Raw genomic sequence first — 17599 nt, 5'->3', positions numbered from 1 at the left:
TGTCTGCATGTGTAGTAATGCGTCTCGCAAAGAGACCCGCAGAAATTTCATGTGATAACTGTTCATTGAAGTACACGGTATTTTCCAGTCTTGTCTAAATCTCAGGAAGTAAAACAAGCATCAGAACTTCTAAGGAAAAAGTATTTCAAAATCGCTACTATTTCACTTAAATATTTTAATTTCTTTCAAATTACTAACTTTGTGATCCCTGTTTCTTAACGTGGATTATATTTAGTACATTTCTAAAGTCTAGTGCATTTTAAACATTTTTACAGTTTCAAGGTAAACAAATATTTTTGAAAGCTATTAAATGATTTAAGCTGCTTTCAGAATCACTTCCATTGCTTTAAGGCGTATGAGAAGTGACTTAGCAAAATATTGCATCTCACTGGGGTTCAGACTTTTTGTTGGCACCTGTTTGTACTTCTCTCCTCCACTGCTATTTTATGTGCTGTTTAACTTTTGTGTTTCATTCCCAGGGCCCGTATCAAGATACATTGGAGTTTCTTTTGGGAAGTAGGGATGAATGTAAAAACTTCTGGAAAATCTGTGTTGAATATCACACGTTCTTTAGGCTCTTTGATCAGCCAAAGCCAAAGGCTAAAGCGGTGTTCTTCACCAGAGGGTCATCATTCAGATACAGGTAGGGAGAAATATAACAGATTTATTAAAGCTGAAATCCTTATATCTTAGAAAGTGAGATCAGAAGGAAAAAGCATTCCAAAGTCATTCCATCTGTAATTCTCATCCACCGTGTTTCGTAATGTTTGTACTTTTGTGGGTTCACAGTGGACGAACACAGAAGCAACTAGTGGATTATATTAAGGACAGTGGGATGAAGAAAACTCCATATGAAAGGTAGGTGCAAATAATTTCGTAAGGTGAAATGTAGTTGAGACTTTCATAGTGCCCTTATTTCCTGAACTTCGGTGTTTCTAAATGGTGCTGGGAGGCATGCTCATTTGCTGACTTCTCAGTTACTGAGGTCTACCTCAAATTTAAGGTAGCTGAACTAAATGTAAAAAAAAATTACCATTTTGTGATGATGCAAAGAAGCTTAGGAAAGTTTTCGGTATTGCGGTTTAATGTCTGTGGGTAATGTGTGACTTGGCCATCTAAAAGTTCAGTATGTTTTGAAGGTTCACTGAAATCGGTGAGGACTTACCTCCATGTCGCTGTAGCTATGCAAGTAGCCAGTGGCAGGGCATATAACTGAACTTGAGATCTGCAAGTCTGAAACTGTGACCGTAAATACTCAGTAATTTCTAAACATATAAATAAATTAATAATGTGCATTTTCACTATAAAAGTGTCATTTACTTGACTATGAAACTATCCTGTCTCCATGTGGGAAACTCCTCGTAATCTCTTGTCTGAAAGATTATAGGAACTTAACAGGAATTTTTTTAAGTTTGCATTAATCTACTACAAATAAATATTTTTAATGTCTTGGACTACAGTTGAGCTCCTTTCCTGTATGAAAGATTAATTTTCTAGTAAATTATTGACATAGAATGAATCTAACCATGAGTGTGATGCAGGATACCGCTTCTTGGAGTGTAACATACAGAATTTTGTATGCCATAAATGATATGGTTGACTGAATTGTCAGTTGTTTGTAAAATTGTTATACATTAACTTACTCTATTTTTGGAGCCATTAATTTGTAGATGTTTATACTGATGACAAAGGAAGAAGTTAAAACTAAGTGTGCTATTTAATTTAGTCTTCTGCCCCAAGTTGCTCTTGAGTTCTTCTTCAGTGGTATGAACGATCTGGATCTTGTTTTATTCCTTTTTCTGTATTTTTCTCACTCTTGCGTTGTTTAATTTACAACTCTTGCAACTTTTCAAATCTCGAACTAGTTATTAACAAAACTTGATAAAATACAGCTTGAGGTGTTTCTGTTGGCTACTAGAATGGAAGTAGCTGAGTGGGGAAGGGAGAAGGCTGATTGATGTCATGGAAACTCACAGGATACTCTGTTCTGCAGGAGGCACAGCAAAGCCAGAGCGTCCACCCGCACTTCGAACACTGATGTGCCAAAACAGGTCAGTTCTGCAGCACTCTCCGTTCTGCAGCACTCTCCATCCTGCAGCTGGGGAAGCTGATAACCAGCTTTCCAAGACGATAGTGAAGGGAAGGTGATCTGCGAGATCCATTTGTCTGGAATCGCTTTTGCTGTTTGATCTTTGTCCCTGATGCACGGTTTTTCTTCTTCTTGTGGGTGATATCAATTTTGATAGTTGCAGCCAATGGTGTTTAAAGTGAGTAATATTTTCCTTTTTCAGTTAAGTTCAGCTTAACTGAAAAGCAAATGTCATACTTTTATAGTATGTTATTATTTCAGAGGATCAGTTTGTCTTCAGGTCTAACTGCTTTCTGTGGAAGTCTTGAGTTCATTGTCTAGATGCCTTCTACAGTCAGTGGCAAGAAATCAGTTTTTCACCAAATGGGCTTGCTTTACATGCGAGAGGTTAAGGAGGCATCACAGGATTTTGCTGTCAGTGTTTTGTGTTACTTCCCCTTGTGGATGCTTTTTCAGCAGAGGCTATAAAATACATGGATTTAACTTCCCATCCAGTTATCAGAATTCAGGAAAAAAGATCTCGCCTCTTACTGGGGATGCTGGATCTATTTCTATATGCAATGTTTTGTTTGCTGGACATTGAAAATTTGAAGCACGTATTCCTTCTGCATCAGGAACTGGATGTTGCGTTTGGTTTTATGTATTATGAAAATCTTTTTATCTGTTGTGTTTCTACTTTTTTTCCTCTTTAGAGTGTCCCATTCACTGAGGGCTTGAGAACCCCAGGGTCTCCTGCCTCAGCAGCTGCCCCCTTCCACTCAGTTCACTCATCGGCCACTCCTACTCCTGTCCTGCCCATCTTTGCAGAAACCAGCCCTTCCTCTTTGGACCCCCGAGCCTCATACACAAGGATTCCAGAAAAAAACACTGCAGCGCCAGCAGAAGAAGCGGGGAGGAATCTGATGCAGCAGCCTGGATCTCCCATGCTCCAAGGTGTTGGGTTTGGTAGTGTTGCAGGAAACTGTAACCCTGCGTGTCCTGTTGTTGAGAGTGCTTGCAGTTTAGATCTAGACGTAGAGAAGAGCAGTAAGGAGAGCAGAGCTGCTGTTTGTAAAAATGACAATGATGAGGATGACTTTACCACAGGTGTTTTTGTTGTTGAACAAGAGTGTCAGCACGGCAGTCGGGGTGCCCCTCTTTTCACATTGACAAATTCACAGTTACAGGTGTCAGAGGAATTTATTGATGATGACCCAGCAGAAATTTCCTTTTTTGCTGGGGGCTCTGAGGCATTTTCATACGTGTACAGTGGTTTAGAGTTAAAGGGCGCTGATTTTTCTAAGTGTGTGTCACAGTCGCCTGGCTTAACTACAGATGCCCTTCAGCAAAATACAGTCTCTTCCCAGTCAAGCCCTGACAGGTACTCAACTGAAGCAGTAGATATGAATATGGAAGATGAGTTTGAATTTGAAGATGGGAGTGATTTTAATGGCAATGAGAGACCATCAGATACCTCAGAGCTGTTTGAAGTGAAAGCCCAAGCAAGCAGAATGCAAAGCCTCCTGAGCCCATCCGAAACGAGTTCGCTCATCAACAACCGCTCTGAGAGCAGCTCCCTCAATAATTTGCCGCTGAATGGTACGTCCTCCCTGCATGCCTACAGCTCCACAAACCATTCGGAGGCCAGTTCTATGGTGAACTTCCCCGCCTACTCAGTCCGCTCCGAGTCCAGCTCAGCCTTTCAGTTCACGGACATTATTGACCAGCTGGAGCAGCTGAGCTATCCGCCTACCACCACGGAAGACTCCAACAGCACAGACACGGACTCTTGGGACTCCGAAACTGCTGCACCACTGGATGTAAACCTTTTCTTTAGTAACCCTTTTGCCCAAGCCACCGGTGAAAACTTTGCTTTTGACTTCCACAATAATTTAAAAAATCTCACGCAAGAAGACTGGACAGAGAGAGAAGGCACATGTTGATTGATTCTTGATTTTTGTGACAGAACCCTCTATGCTGTTCAGACCTTGAAGGCAAAAGGGTGTAGTGTCAGTCACTTTAAGCAAGAAAACTCCAATGCAGTGGCTGGATTTTAAATCACATAACATAGCTGATTTTTTTTTATGTTTTTCATGTACCTCTTCAGTTTCCCTCAAAGCATCCTAGCTTTGGTGCTGCATTGTATGCATCACACTGCATCCAGAATGTGTTAACCTAGGCTACGATGTTTGCAAAATACTGCATTTAGGAAAAACCACTGATTTCAGAGAAGTATTATCAGCTGCCTCACAGAGACATACAAATTACAGTATATTGAAGGATTTCTTTGGCTATAAATGTATCTGTAAGAGTCTGATGTAATATGCTGTTCCTCCACCACCTGAATGCAATAGTCACTTGCACATGCTTCCTAAGAAGCAGCTGCATCCCATAAATTAGCTGTTTCCTGCACTGCAGTGAGAGTCTTCATTTCAGGTTCTTTTTGTTTCCACAATCCAAAAAACGGACGATCTTCAATGATGAAGGAAAGTTTTAAACTATCAACCTATGCAGTGTGTCTGTGGTATACTTTGAAGAATAAATAACCTACGTAGTAGTTTAGAGGAGGGAATGTGTACGCAATCAAATGAAAATAGCAGTCACCAAAACTTCTTGTGAAGACAATCATTGTATTTTCTGACTTGAAAGTGCCTTCAGCAGTCCAGCAACAAACAGTTTACAGCAGTTTGGAGATACATGCGTAGACTATAAAAGCACTTAATCCCTATTGCATTTTGTCTCAGCTTCTTTTTATTTAATCACTCTGCATAAAAATGCTTACAAATTCATTCATAAAAATGTCCTTTATCTGTGGAAGATAAGTGGTGGTAAACCCAGTGGTAGCTTTTACTTTTTCTTTGAAATACTGGCTGCATTCAGAAAAATACCATAATCTTTCTGAGAAATTGAGATTTTAGGAGGAGTGAATACTGCAGACAACAATTAGAGCTTCACTGCTTTTATAAATTTCTTTAGTCAGGTGACTTTGACATGAGACTTGATCTGTAAGTTTAAAGCGTAATTGAAAAGACAGTTACTGAACCAGTCACATCAAATTTAGCAACATTTATTGAGGTGAAACAATAAAAGTTGTGAAACATCCTTCCTGTCTGCTGACCCGACAGATTGGGAGGATGAAATTCTGAGCTTCAGCTCATAATAGCATTTTTTAGAGTATTTTGCTTCTGCATGAGCAAGAATATGAAATGCGTCATACCTGACTGAACCCTTGTGATGGAAAGCATTGTCATCTTCAGCCATTTGGGTTTGGGGTTCCCTCTTGCCTGTTTTCAGTCCTTCGCCGAGAGAGTGCAGTGCTAGTTACAATCAACACCTCCAAAATAAGCAGCTTACAGTTACAAGGATGACTTTATGCTCAATATTATTCATATCAATTTTCTTAAATGTGGTCTTGATATATCATTAAAAGACCTTCATTCTTTACTCAAACCTCTAAAAAAATGCTATTATTTCTCAAAGTTCTGATAACTAAAACTTCAAAGGAATTCCTCTCAAGGTGTGATAGAAACGAGGAGGTAAAACCCATTTCTTCTAGTTCAGTTTTTACCAAGGTATGATTATTCTTCACAGCACTGGCTTTTATGTGGTGGTTACTGGGTTTGAGTGGAGTCACAGTTGTTCCATCGGAAACGTAATGCCTTTGCCAGTGGCACAGAAAATCAAAGCACATATAGAACAAAGTATTAATTTGGACCTACAGGAATGTACAGCAGTTTGCTCTTTTTTGTTTATAAGTGCTATACGTTTTGGTTTGGTTTTAGTTTTCTTCTGTTGAATGTGTGTTCTGGCTCTTTATTCCTACCTGTGGTGATGGTGTCGTGGATGTGTAATGTGACGTTTCTAAATAGGCACTTAGAGGAGGTCTTCAGTTGTGTCCAAAGCTGGTACCTCTAAGTATGTTTTTAGGTGGTTTGTCTGATTTCCTTCCCACGACTAACTACATTGTGTAACTTAGAAAAGAAAAAGAAAAACATAGAAAAAGGACTCCTGTCTGCAAACTGTCTTACACATGGTAGAATCAGGGACAAATACGTAGATAAAGATTTAGAGAAAGGCGGTTAATTTCTTCAGTCTTTTAAAAAAAGAATCAAGATTCAGCTATTTACATATAGTTGTGTCTGCCTTTGTTTCATGTTCTGTGTCTTGATCACAAGCATTCATTTTCAGAATTGCTTACTGTGGGAATAAATCTAACTAAATTATCTAGGTTTTCAAAAGATTTTAGGAAAAAGAAGGCTTGCCAATACGTTTTCTTGCAATGCAGTTAATCTGAAAAGATGTCTTCAATGTGTTTCTTTTCTTATATTTTGCAGCTATGCAGATCTTTTATTGGCAATTTTAAATCTCAGGGATTTTTTCTTTTTTAAAAGTAGTAATAGTCTTAATGTAATGCCCCTTTTGTTTTCTAAAGGAATGGGAGTGACTAAGGTCTTGGTCCTTTAGCTTAGAGCAAGCTGTGTGGAGCCACCGGTGAGGATGTGGCAGTGGGGTGGGGAGAGCTTTTACCTGGATATGGAGCTGTTCAGGTGAAGGTTTTGGTTACGGGTGTCACCAGCAACACTGACCTTCACATCGCCGGACTCCCCTATCTACCTACGTTGGGAAGCTTGGCAAAGCCAGTGCTGCTCAGCACCTTCAAGCTGACAGCCCTCGTGGTGTTGTGTGAGAGTTCGGTGCTGCTGCCCGTGCCTCTGCTGCCTGCCGGTTGTATCATGCTGTTGCTAATTGATAGCACATACCTGTCATGGTTTCTTGCGGGGTTTCTCTGATTTTCAAAGCTATATGGCATCTGAGGATTTAGTCGCATGCTTAGCTCTGTTGTTTTATCGATGGTTTCCCAGAGCAGCACAAAAGACAACAAAAGTATCTGGAATTTGTATTGTAGCAAGAAAGCTGTGAGAAATGGCTCTTCATCATTTCTTCCAGAGGGGTAAGTTCAGATTTACTTTCCAATAGAGATGGAGAGAAAACCAGCGTGTCTTCAGGGGAACAGGACAGCTCAGTGCTTCGCAGGGAATTCGAGTACCAGTTGTGAGTTACTTTAGTGCGTTTGAGCCATGCCTGGCATCCTCTTCTCCCCTAGCTGTCTCTCAAGGTGGCAGGAGAAGGCAAGAGAAGGAAGGGCTTTCCATTCTCTGTCCGCATTGTTTGTCTTTAGGTAGTGTAAGGGAATTGGTGAACTTCGGTGCAGTGTGGGGTTATGTCCTGAGCACCAGCGATGGTGCTAAGCTGTCAGCGTTACTCCTTGCGGTTTGGTTTGGTTTTACACCGTTGATACTACTAAAACTTAGTTCCTTGTACTGATCTCTTTTTTTTTCCTGAGCACACAAGTTTTGTTTTCAAGAAGGTGACTGGTATGCTGGCACGTGTGGCGGTGGTGCCAGCCACCTCACCGAGAGACCTGGGACCCTTGCAGACCCTGAGCAGTGAAAGCTGCTGCAGGAATCGCATGGCATAAAAAGGGGGAGATTACATAAGAAAAATCAGAAGATCTTTGTCGAGTATCCCATGCGTGCCTGCCTGCAGAAGGTGGTGTTTGAGGAGCTGTGGTAGGAGCAGATGAAAGCCTAGGTGCAAACCTTCACTTGTCCCTGGCAAGTGAGTGGTCGTCCTCTCCTCCCCCCAACACTGCCACTTCTGCAGGTACGTTCTTTCATGTTTGCTTTCTGCCCTCATCTGTGGGAGGCAGGGGAGGACATATATAGGTACTTATATTTCTAGTTGATGTGCAGGTTTTAGTGCCGTGTTTTTCTAGTACAGAGAACCACTGAGGTTTCCAGGTTGATTCTCCTGCTACAGCCTCTGCCTCCGCCAGCTGTCGCGGCGGTTGCTGACTGAGGGGAGCATGCCAGGGCCATCGCTCCTGCTCCTCGGTGAAATAGGGCTGGCATCCATCCTTCCATGTTTCTGTTCTCCTATTTTAGCAATTGCATGCAGCCGTAGAAAGCAATGTCAATATTAGTGGCTTTTCAAAATGAGTTAGGCTGAAAGGTTTTGCTCTCTTGCAGTACTCAACTTGCGCATTGCACTGCGACTGAAAGACACTAAGAAATGCGTGTCTTGAGTGGGTAATTTCATCTGTACCTGTAGACCTGCATGTGTATATTTACAACCGTTCTATGCTTATGCACATTTACTAAGCGTCAAGCCTTACATCAGAATTTTTGATATTCGTGTATGCAGTTAGTGGAACTCTTTTAATTTGCACAAAAGACGGGTCATAGAATATTCTCTGACCTATCCACCACCCAGTAAAACATTTGGTAAACTTTACTAGCCTGTGTTATCTATTGTGTGTAGACTTTGTAATTTTAAAGTACTCACTCATTATTCAAGTAATACATGCTGCATACTTCCCAGGACTTATCATATTTTGTCTTAGGATGGAATAGGGCAATGTATGATCTGCTCTCAACTTTCGTGTTAATTTCCAGTAAATTTCAGAGTTGCTGGATAATACCAACTATTGATCTCCTTTTTCCTGTGTATATTTGTATTGTGGTTGTAGGTGACTTTGTTTAAGGGATTTTTTTTTTTTTTTTTTTTTTTTTTTTGGGTTGGTGGCTTGGTTTTGGTTTGGTGTTGGTTTTTTTGGTTTGTTTTGGTGGTGGTAGTTTTTGCTTAGTTGCAAATCTTGATAAGTGGTAAGATTTCATGGAGACACTAATAAATGTCATTATAATTTTATGATTTTTGGTGCAAACCTGTTGGTAAGTCATTCCCATTATTGTCATTTTGCAAAAAATTCTAAGCCATAATTATCCAGTATTGATTGAATGGATGAGTATACAATACAATTTGCATTGTAGTCATTACCTGGAGTTTCTAATAGATCTTTCGTCGCACTTGTCATAAATGCTATGTGTGTATGTATGGGGATACATATACACTCTTGGTATGAATATGGGGAGACTTCACAGTTCCAAACATATATCCACGTAATTTATTACCTGCTCGTGGGCCATCGTAGGATTGCTCCACTGGGTGAGCTGTAGCTTTGCAGGTTTCAAATTTGCAGGTTTCAAATTGAACCTGGTTTGTGGGGAAGCTGTTGCTATCAATTTTCCAAAGTCACAGTATTCTGCTGTCATTTGGATGCATAAGGCTGGGATAGCAGCGGAGAGCATGGCTCCTAAAAGCCCTGTGGATGGGTAAGAAATGTGAAATGCTCGTTTATCTTGTACGTACAGGGTGTATGTGTGCCTTGGTTAGAGTGACTCCCCAGTTAAATAGGTGCTACTCTTTTCAGGAAAGGAAACAAAAGAGGGCTGGAATTTCTTAATTATCTCTTGAACTTTATACAGTAAATGTTTTATTGAATTACATGTTGGGATTTTTAATATCTTTGTGTCTGTTCGGATTGCCGGTTATGAACCTACAGATTTGTACTAATTCATAATTTTAATTGTTTATGCAATAAAATAAGGAAAACTTTAATATAAATGACAATGTGGGCCTTTTAGCTTTATTTTTCATTCCCCTTGTGTTTGAAATAGAATAAATATTTGTTCTCCTAGCCAAGGCATCTTAGAGTTTTATTACCAGATTTGTCCAGGCAGTTTTCCTCCTGTACCACTTTGTTGAAAGTAGAGCACAGCTGGGGCAAATACTGCTGTGGGGTTTTCAAATTGCTGTTTTGTGCAAACCTTTTGCTTGGGATACAAGTGGGACTAAAAGTTCAGATTTCATTATAGGAATTAATTTTTTGTGGAGACATTTTCTTTTTTAGACTGGCTATGTCCCTTGAACTCTCTCCTGTATATTGGCTTTTATTGGAAGCCTGTCCTTTATTGTAGACAGAGTATTGAGGCAATTGCATATTTTCTAGATTGAATGTTCTCCTTCAGGAGTCTATGACCAGTGTCTGAGTAAATCCTCTTTTCCTGAATCACATAAACATTTGCTTTAAAAAAAAAAAAAAAGTCAATAGTACTTGCAAAAGTAAGCTGTGCAGGTTTCTGGGCTAGCTTGAATTCAGTGTCTTACTCCAAAAAACTGCTTTTGTGCAAGTAGGAACTATCGGGCGGAATTGACTCTGACTTCCTTTTGAACAGCAGGAGATTTTAGAACATAGCATGTTATATTACTTTATTACACGGATTGAATTTGATTAACTATGCTTTGTTTGGTTTTGTTGCAAAGTTAAACCAATTTTACATAGACTTAAGGAAAATACATACCTGCCGTAAAGAAGCGATTCAGGTTGAAACCCTGACTCTTCATTTCAGCCATGCTGCGAAAAGAGGTTTGGGCAAAGTCATGGTTTGAGCACCGACAGGTCAAAGCTGTCAATACAGCATAAAGAGGTTTCTGTTTAACCCTGTGGCAGTACAAAAGTTCACAGTCTGCAGTCTGTAATCACTTGTTCGTTCTCGCCTGCAAGCAGCGTAGCCTCGACAAGGCGGGGAAGGTGATGAAAGAAGGGTGATCCTTTCAGATCCTGGACATAACTGTAAAACCGAGACCAACGTTAGGACTTTCCTACAGTACCATGTGTAGGTGTAACTTCACAGGTACATACGGTTTCACTAAACATGCCATAAACATGTTCTAATGTTTAATGTCATCTGTACCCATTTGAGTGTAAGACAGAAGGAAATCTGGGAATTTAAAGTCTCTTGGATGATTTTTTTTTTAGGCGCTTCGATAATTTTTTTTCTGGGATTCTCTATCTCCCAACTATCCGTTGTTATTTTAAAGGAAAGATTTGCAGGGGAAAAATGTATTAGTTGTCATATTTTGAAATAAGGAAGATTGGGGTTATTCCAGGATTTCAGCTGTAGTCCATTAGCTTGCAGAACGCTTTCAGTCTAGAAATAAGAATTTGGTCTGTGCATGTGATGAGTTCTGCTGGGCACTGGGCAGGAGGGGGCTCTGAATAGGCTCCTGTCATCTTCTGATCAGCCACTTCAAGGCTGTAGCATAAGAAGAATCTTATCTGTTTGAAGTAGTAGTAGTAGTAGTAGTAATAATAATATTAAAAAATATAGTAATGATTCATCTTCAAAGGGAATAAACCAGAGAAATGCAAGGGGCACTCCCTTCTGTCAAATTGCTGACATTTGAACCTCACATAAATTTTAGTACATCCAATAATGCACTTTGTTATTGGGATGCTATTTTTGTTGTCTGTTTTTGAATTGTTGTAAGTGTTCAAGGGTAAAGCTTACAGAACCGGTACTTGCCTTTTATTTTTGTCAAGCTTTGCACTCAAATCTGGCTTTATGTGTAGAGATTGAATTTAGATTGAAGAATGGAAATATCCTCTGAAAAATAGCTGAGAAGTGATGCCAAAAGCTTAGTATCTTATTATCAAGCTTGTTATCTCAGTGAAATCTCCCAAATGAAGTCTGCTTCTACTTAATATTTTTTTTTGGTAAAAGCTAATCTATATTAATATAATTAGCAAAACCTGTCTTGTAATAAACTGGCCTACTCCCCTAGTCAGAGCTTTTACCATTTAAAATTGAATTAATCTGGAAGGAAAGGCCATTAAGCTGTGAGCTGTGTGCTTCTCTTTTTCTGAAACAGCAGCTAGCCAGTGATCTTGGTAATGTAAGGTATGACAGAACCTAGATTTGATATTTCAGATCTGAAAAATCAAACTCTCCTCTTTTCATTTAGCGACACCATGGCCGCAGTGGTTTGTTTTTTTTTTTTTTTTTTTAGTCCAGATTCTGGCTCAGACCTGGACCACCTCCGTTTACCTGCTGGAGCTGAACGTTTCCCACAGACCAGAATTTTTCCAAAAGAAACAGAATTTTGCTTTGCACTTCTGCAGTTACACAATAACTCAGATACACAATTTTAAGTCTTTTTTTTTTTTACCCCTCGGTTTCCTTTTGTGAGAGTTCAAAGCATGAAATATACTCTCCCTAAACTATTGTAAAAGTATGCTTCAACTTAGCTTGATCTAAAACCACAAAAAAGAAAAAAGTCTTAGTATATATATCTGGACATCTTCTATTAGTTTATCACAGTAAAGGCATCACACAACTCATTTCAGACAACAGAAATTTAGAGGCTCCTGATGGTTCAAATGATAAAATTTAAGAAAGTAATCTAGCAGGTTGTTCTCCTCTTACTCGTTTCTTTTTTTTTTTCTTTCTGGAGAAAATACTTCTAATTTTTCATGTATCAGTTTCTTTTTATTCTCAAAGCTTGGTGGGGAAGGTGGTTTCATCTCCCTGGCATGTCACCTGCTGCTCTTCCTAATGTGGAACCAAAACTGGTTTATGCTAATGTAGTAAGTGACCAGCGAAGCTTAAAACCTGGCTGCTGGCTGCCTGCCTTCTTTCTTCTTGCATCCTTCCTGGAAGCTCTTGGCTTGCTTTCTCTAGCATTGCTGATTGGCACCAGGTAATAGTTTTCCAAAATTTTCATTCTCTACCCACATCTCTGAAATCTGCAAGTGGTAAAGAAGAGTATTCCCTGTGAAACGCCTGACGAGTTAGAGAAGATCTCTGCTGTGTTTCCCTTAGCAAGGCAAATAGGAATAGATTTTGGATATAGGACACTAAATAGATGTATTGAGCAAAAATCCCCTGAAACCAACTGTATGTTAACTGTAATAATGGCAGTGAGGGGGGTGGGATTTGAGTACTTTTGAAGAAAATACAAGGTAAGGCCATGTGTACAGCAGCTGAGCTAAGGTTGTTCTGTAATCCCGTAACGAACTTCTTGTGACTGGTCTTGTATAATATTATAAACATATTTCTTTTTCAAATTTGAGTATGAACCTTCACACCTGTATACACTGAAGATCCTCTCAGTAAAAAGTAGAGTGGACAAACATCCTTATTAAGTCATAGTTTTATATATTGGATAGAGGCTTTCACATTTTTATACCTGGACAAAAGAAGAGGCAGCATAAACAACAATACACTGATTTGACAATAATATACAGTAGCTGTGAAAGATAAGGCTGGCATCCTCACTGAAGCCCATAGCTGTGTTCATGCAAACTACAGTGCTTTTGCAATCTTTTACTGTTAGACTTAATTGTGGGGTTTTTTAATTATATACATTCGGTCTTTCTATGAAACTGTGGTTTTGTTTGCTTAAGGATACATGGTTATAACTACATAGTGTAATTAACTGAGAAGTATTAGTGTTCTTGAAAATCTTTGAGTATGTGGAGTATTACACTGAACTGTCACATTTTTAGCTGTTGTGTTAAGTTCATTTGTGTGTGATGTGGAAACAGAAATGTTGTGTACAGAGCGCAGCCGGGTCCGTGAGGGCCTGGCTTACAGCGCTGAACACCAGGGTCGTTGCGTGGACACCCTGCCTCCTGCTGACAGCGAGCCCTCCCACTTTGGGATGTTTGTCTTACGACTTACATGTAGAGGACAAATTTCCACTTCATGCAGAATGCTGAAACATGGAAACATCCCTTTTAATCTGCCTGGAGGGTGCTGCTGCCTGCGGGGCAGGGGAGACCTCAGTGCACCAGGATTTGATGTTGAAGAAGTCATTCATGCGTTTTGGTCTTCACACCGATGTTTCTACTAAATTAGGAGTTTTCTATGTTGAACAGCTGTGGAAAGCAGCAAGTCTTGCTCCAGCTGTGGCATGGATTCTTCCTTTACCATCCTTTCTTCTGGAGGTTAGAGAATCACCACACATCTTAGCTGTTTGACTGCGAGCTCCCCCCTTGCTGCTCTAGTGGAGAAATACTGTTGGATTATGAGAATGAAAATTTCATTACACGCTTACAACATCATCTTCTAAGATATGCCATCATATTGAATTTATAGCAAACATTTAAACAAATGTTAGCAACAAAGCTAACCCAAGCTGCTGCATGACATTTTATAGTCCTTTCTAGAAAAGGCCTGTTTTGGAAGTCACATTAATGACAGCCCATTACAAGTTGCAGCTGTAACAGCTCCTTCCTGAACTTTCACTGCTTTCACCCTAGGGACACGAGCAGCGGGTGTCCCGTAGGGGTGTGCTGGGGAAGGGCTCTCCTGCCCCGGGCAGTGCAGGGCAGTTGCAGCTGCAGGCACCCCCCTCCCAGGCTCAGGGAGAGGGGACGCCCTGTGCCTCTGCATCGGGGCTTCTTGGGGAGCTGAATGTGCATCTCATTTTCCTAAATTACTCTGCCTTTGGACAAGGGCATTTTTGCTGCCAGAAAGAAATGAGCAAGTGTTTGAAATTAATTTAATGGCCAGCTCCTCCTGTTGGAGGGGATAAAAACTGGAACAACCCAATTGACGTAGGCAAGCAGTGGGGTTTGGAGCAAGTTATATCCCTTTTGCTCCCCTTGTATCTGAACATTTGCTCTATCCGGAAGCAATTCAAGTTACATGTTCTGGAACGTGTTGCTACATCATGTTAAATTCCAAGAATTTATAGAAGTTCCTTGCCCCTGTAAACTTGCAGCTTATTGGTTTTTAAACTGTTGTTTCACCATCCTAGACGTGTAAAAGCAAACTTCCAATAACCTCCCGTCCTCGTATCGGTGAAACAAATGCCAGACCTTGCTCCTTTCCTGTGCTGATATTAAAAGCAGTGGGAATGAAAAATGCTCAGGCAGAAACAAAAATCTTCTCCGGAATGACTGTGCTCGACTAGTGTATTAATAGTTAACTCCGCAGCCTGGATGATCTGAATCTCTTCCAGGTGACGGAGCGCAGCACTGTTTAGCTTCCTGCATTTGTCAATGTGAAAACACCAGGAGCTTGGGCTCCCTCCCCATTGTCACATAGGCGTTTTGCTTGCTGAGCCAGAGAGCAATGGTCACTCCTGCCAGGACTGACTCCAAAAGCTCCTGACTCCTTCTCCAGCGCTCGTGCCCTGTGTCTGTTGTTGAGACATACTGGATATCCACAGGGGCTGATTTTTATTTTTTTTTAAAGCCTTTCGGGATGATTTTTAAGTGGTGTGGGAACCGATAAGTTGGCATTTTTGGCTTTGCTGCCAATTTTTCTGTTTGCCTTCACTGAGGTGATTTAGCCCTTGCTCTCTGCCTGTAACACACCCCAGATCATACTGGGAGGGTTGCGCGTGTGGCTGGGGGCTGGAGTGCTGTGCTGGAAGCGGTAGATACTGAAGTGCCTGGTACTCATCGGTTGGCTGATCTGACGAAGCTTATCTGTTTATCACAGGGAAGAGCAGAAAAAACAATCAGTGAGGTTGGTTAGTAATTTTGTGGGCATAGCATGAGTAGTTGGAGCATCTGTTGCCTTCGTTTGGTCCCAAAAAGCACAGCTTGAGCAGTTGTTTTCACTGTGAAGCCCCAAGGGGTGTCTGCCTGCTGTTGCTAAGGGGTCTGCAGAAGAGAGGAGAGCAGCTACTGTTCATAGGCTTAAATTCACTGTAATGGTGTCTTATCTGTCAGAAATCTCTAAAGGGTCCACAAATTAAATAATATAAAAATAAGATTGACAATTAATAACCTAAAGCAAAGCAGTGCACGTTACTCCTGCTTCAGACAGATTTTGCTGTGTGCAAGACCATCCAACGAATACTCAGTGCTGCAAAATAGTTTTCCTTTGAGATCAGTAGGTTATTTGTGTACTTTGAAGAGCCAGGAACGAAATCTCTTGCATGCTCCCTTTTTGTATAGCAATGTGTTTTCCTCTCCCATCAGTACAATTTTGGATTCCCTGATTTGTGAGTGTATTTTTAATGAGCTTTATCTTCTGGAGTGGAGAGTAGTGGAATGATTTGTCCTCGCTTTTCCCTGGGGTGAAAACTAATTCTTACTTTTAAAAGGAAAAATTAAAAGCTGTACTCTTTTTACTGCAATATGATCCTGTGTTGCGAGCCCTGCTGCTTCTCAACAAAATCCAGCGGGACTGAGCACTTCTTCCTAGACACTAAACAATTTATCCTTTCCCTTAAATGCAGTTGTAAAGGTGTCTGTCCTTACTGTGCTGCCATGTAACAGCTGGGTTGCAGGGAACCCTGGTTATTTTGAGATATGCACTTAAGTCTTTGGATGTATATGCCTCTTTTTTTTCTTTTGCCTTTTTTTAAATAATCTGAGATTGCAGTTCTGGTTTACAGTAACAGTAGGTAACTGTCTTAGATGTACTGTCTTTGAAACCATTTTCTCTCCTTTTCCACTCCATCTTCTCATTCTCTTCCCACCCAGGCCTTCCAGTGGACCACCCTCAGCTCTCTTCCCTCCTGCTGAAGAGACCCCTGGGCTTGAACCCGCCATTTCAGGTGAACTTGAATGCAGCTGGCCAGGGTTCATCTCCTCTTCTGAGTCCTGTCCTCAGTGATGCTGGCGGTGCCAGGGTAGAAGAGGATGATGAAATGAAACGTAAGGTAAGAAAGATAGTGATGCGACTGGGAGTTTACCTAATGAGAAAAGTGATGGTTTCAGGTGAGAAGCTATGCTCGCTGGCCACTGAATATTGATTGCATTATATTTTGTGGTAAGACAGATGTGTTCGGTGGTTAGTGTTAAAAACTGTAATGCTGAAGGTTTGGTCAGATCTGTGTATCTCGCTGCTGTGGCAGGCGTCAGAATCACAGAATCTTCATGGTTGGAAAGGACCTCTGAGATCACTGAGTCCAACCACACACACGCAAAAGAGCCCCACAATCTCATCCTTGCTACCCTTTTGGCATAGGGGTCTTCTTGGTGACTGCCGCTGGGACCACCTCCTGCTGTTTTAGCAGGAACTGCTGCCAAGGGCCCCAGCACGGCAGGGAGCTGGGCTCGGAATCTGCCTTTTATACCCCAAAATGGAAACAAGTTCAGACTAGACATTAGGAAAAAGTTCTTCATTGAGAGTGTGGTCAGTCCCTGGAACAGGCTTGCCAGGGAAGTAGTCATGACACCAAGCCTCAGGGGGTGTCTGGATGACACTCTTAGTCGTATGGTTCAGTGTTAGGCAGTCCTGCAAGGAGCAGGGAGTTGGGCTCAATGATCCTTATGGGCTCCTTCCAAACTGAGATACTCCGAGACATAGGTTCCTGAGATGAGCTGTTTGGGAGCAACAGTTGATACGTATTTGATATAAAACCGTAGCAGTGCACTTGTTGCCTTTTGGGCTGTAACTATTACATTAGAATGTAAAAAAACCCTTGTCTGTGTGCTGACACTATATAAAGGACACTCCAAAGCAGGTGAACCGTTCAAGGAGATTCTTGCCAGTGCAGTACACTGAAAGGCTGATGGAGGAGGTGGCAGTTGATTCTGGAAATCAGTTGCCTTTGGCTCATTCAGTAATGAAAAATTGTGTCACATAGTGATGTTGAACCTGGCCTTATCTTTGCTGAATGCTGTCACATTTAATCCCAGTCAGCTCACTGGACTGTGCTATCTGTGCAAAGTGTCACTAATAAAAATGTGTTCTAAAATAATTTCATTTACCAGTGTAGAGAATGGCACAGAGCTAACATTTGTTAATACATAAGGTGCATTCTTCTAAGGCTCCTTACTTTCCACGCTGTCTAACCACAGTCTCGTTGGTCTATCTCACCGTTCTCAACGTTCACGTTGGTTCTCCAAGCTATTCTTTCTAATCATAACAGGACCTTTAGAGT

The 17599-nt window shown here is 40.9% G+C and overlaps 1 protein-coding gene across 3 annotated transcripts in view; it reads left to right on the top strand.

Annotated features, from left to right (window-relative positions):
* The window catches only part of FARP2 (FERM, ARH/RhoGEF and pleckstrin domain protein 2), a 79962-nt gene that overhangs the window by 42248 nt on the left and 20115 nt on the right, over positions 1–17599 (top strand). For 2 of the 3 annotated variants that reach the window (XM_074153048.1, XM_074153046.1), the window contains exons 9-13: positions 480–643; positions 790–858; positions 1994–2051; positions 2782–3022; positions 16194–16372. In XM_074153048.1, coding sequence (XP_074009149.1) covers positions 480–643; positions 790–858; positions 1994–2051; positions 2782–3022; positions 16194–16372 — 711 coding nt within the window. Of the gene's footprint in view, positions 1–479; positions 644–789; positions 859–1993; positions 2052–2781; positions 3025–3716; positions 3724–16193; positions 16373–17599 lie in introns of all 3 variants that reach the window. The other variant, XM_074153047.1, reaches the window with a different exon arrangement.

The sequence above is a fragment of the Numenius arquata genome, chromosome 9, assembly GCF_964106895.1.
Source record: "Numenius arquata chromosome 9, bNumArq3.hap1.1, whole genome shotgun sequence".
Taxonomy (NCBI): domain Eukaryota; kingdom Metazoa; phylum Chordata; class Aves; order Charadriiformes; family Scolopacidae; genus Numenius; species Numenius arquata.
Note: the sequence above shows the minus strand (reverse complement) of the source record. Positions and strands in the feature narration are given on the sequence as shown.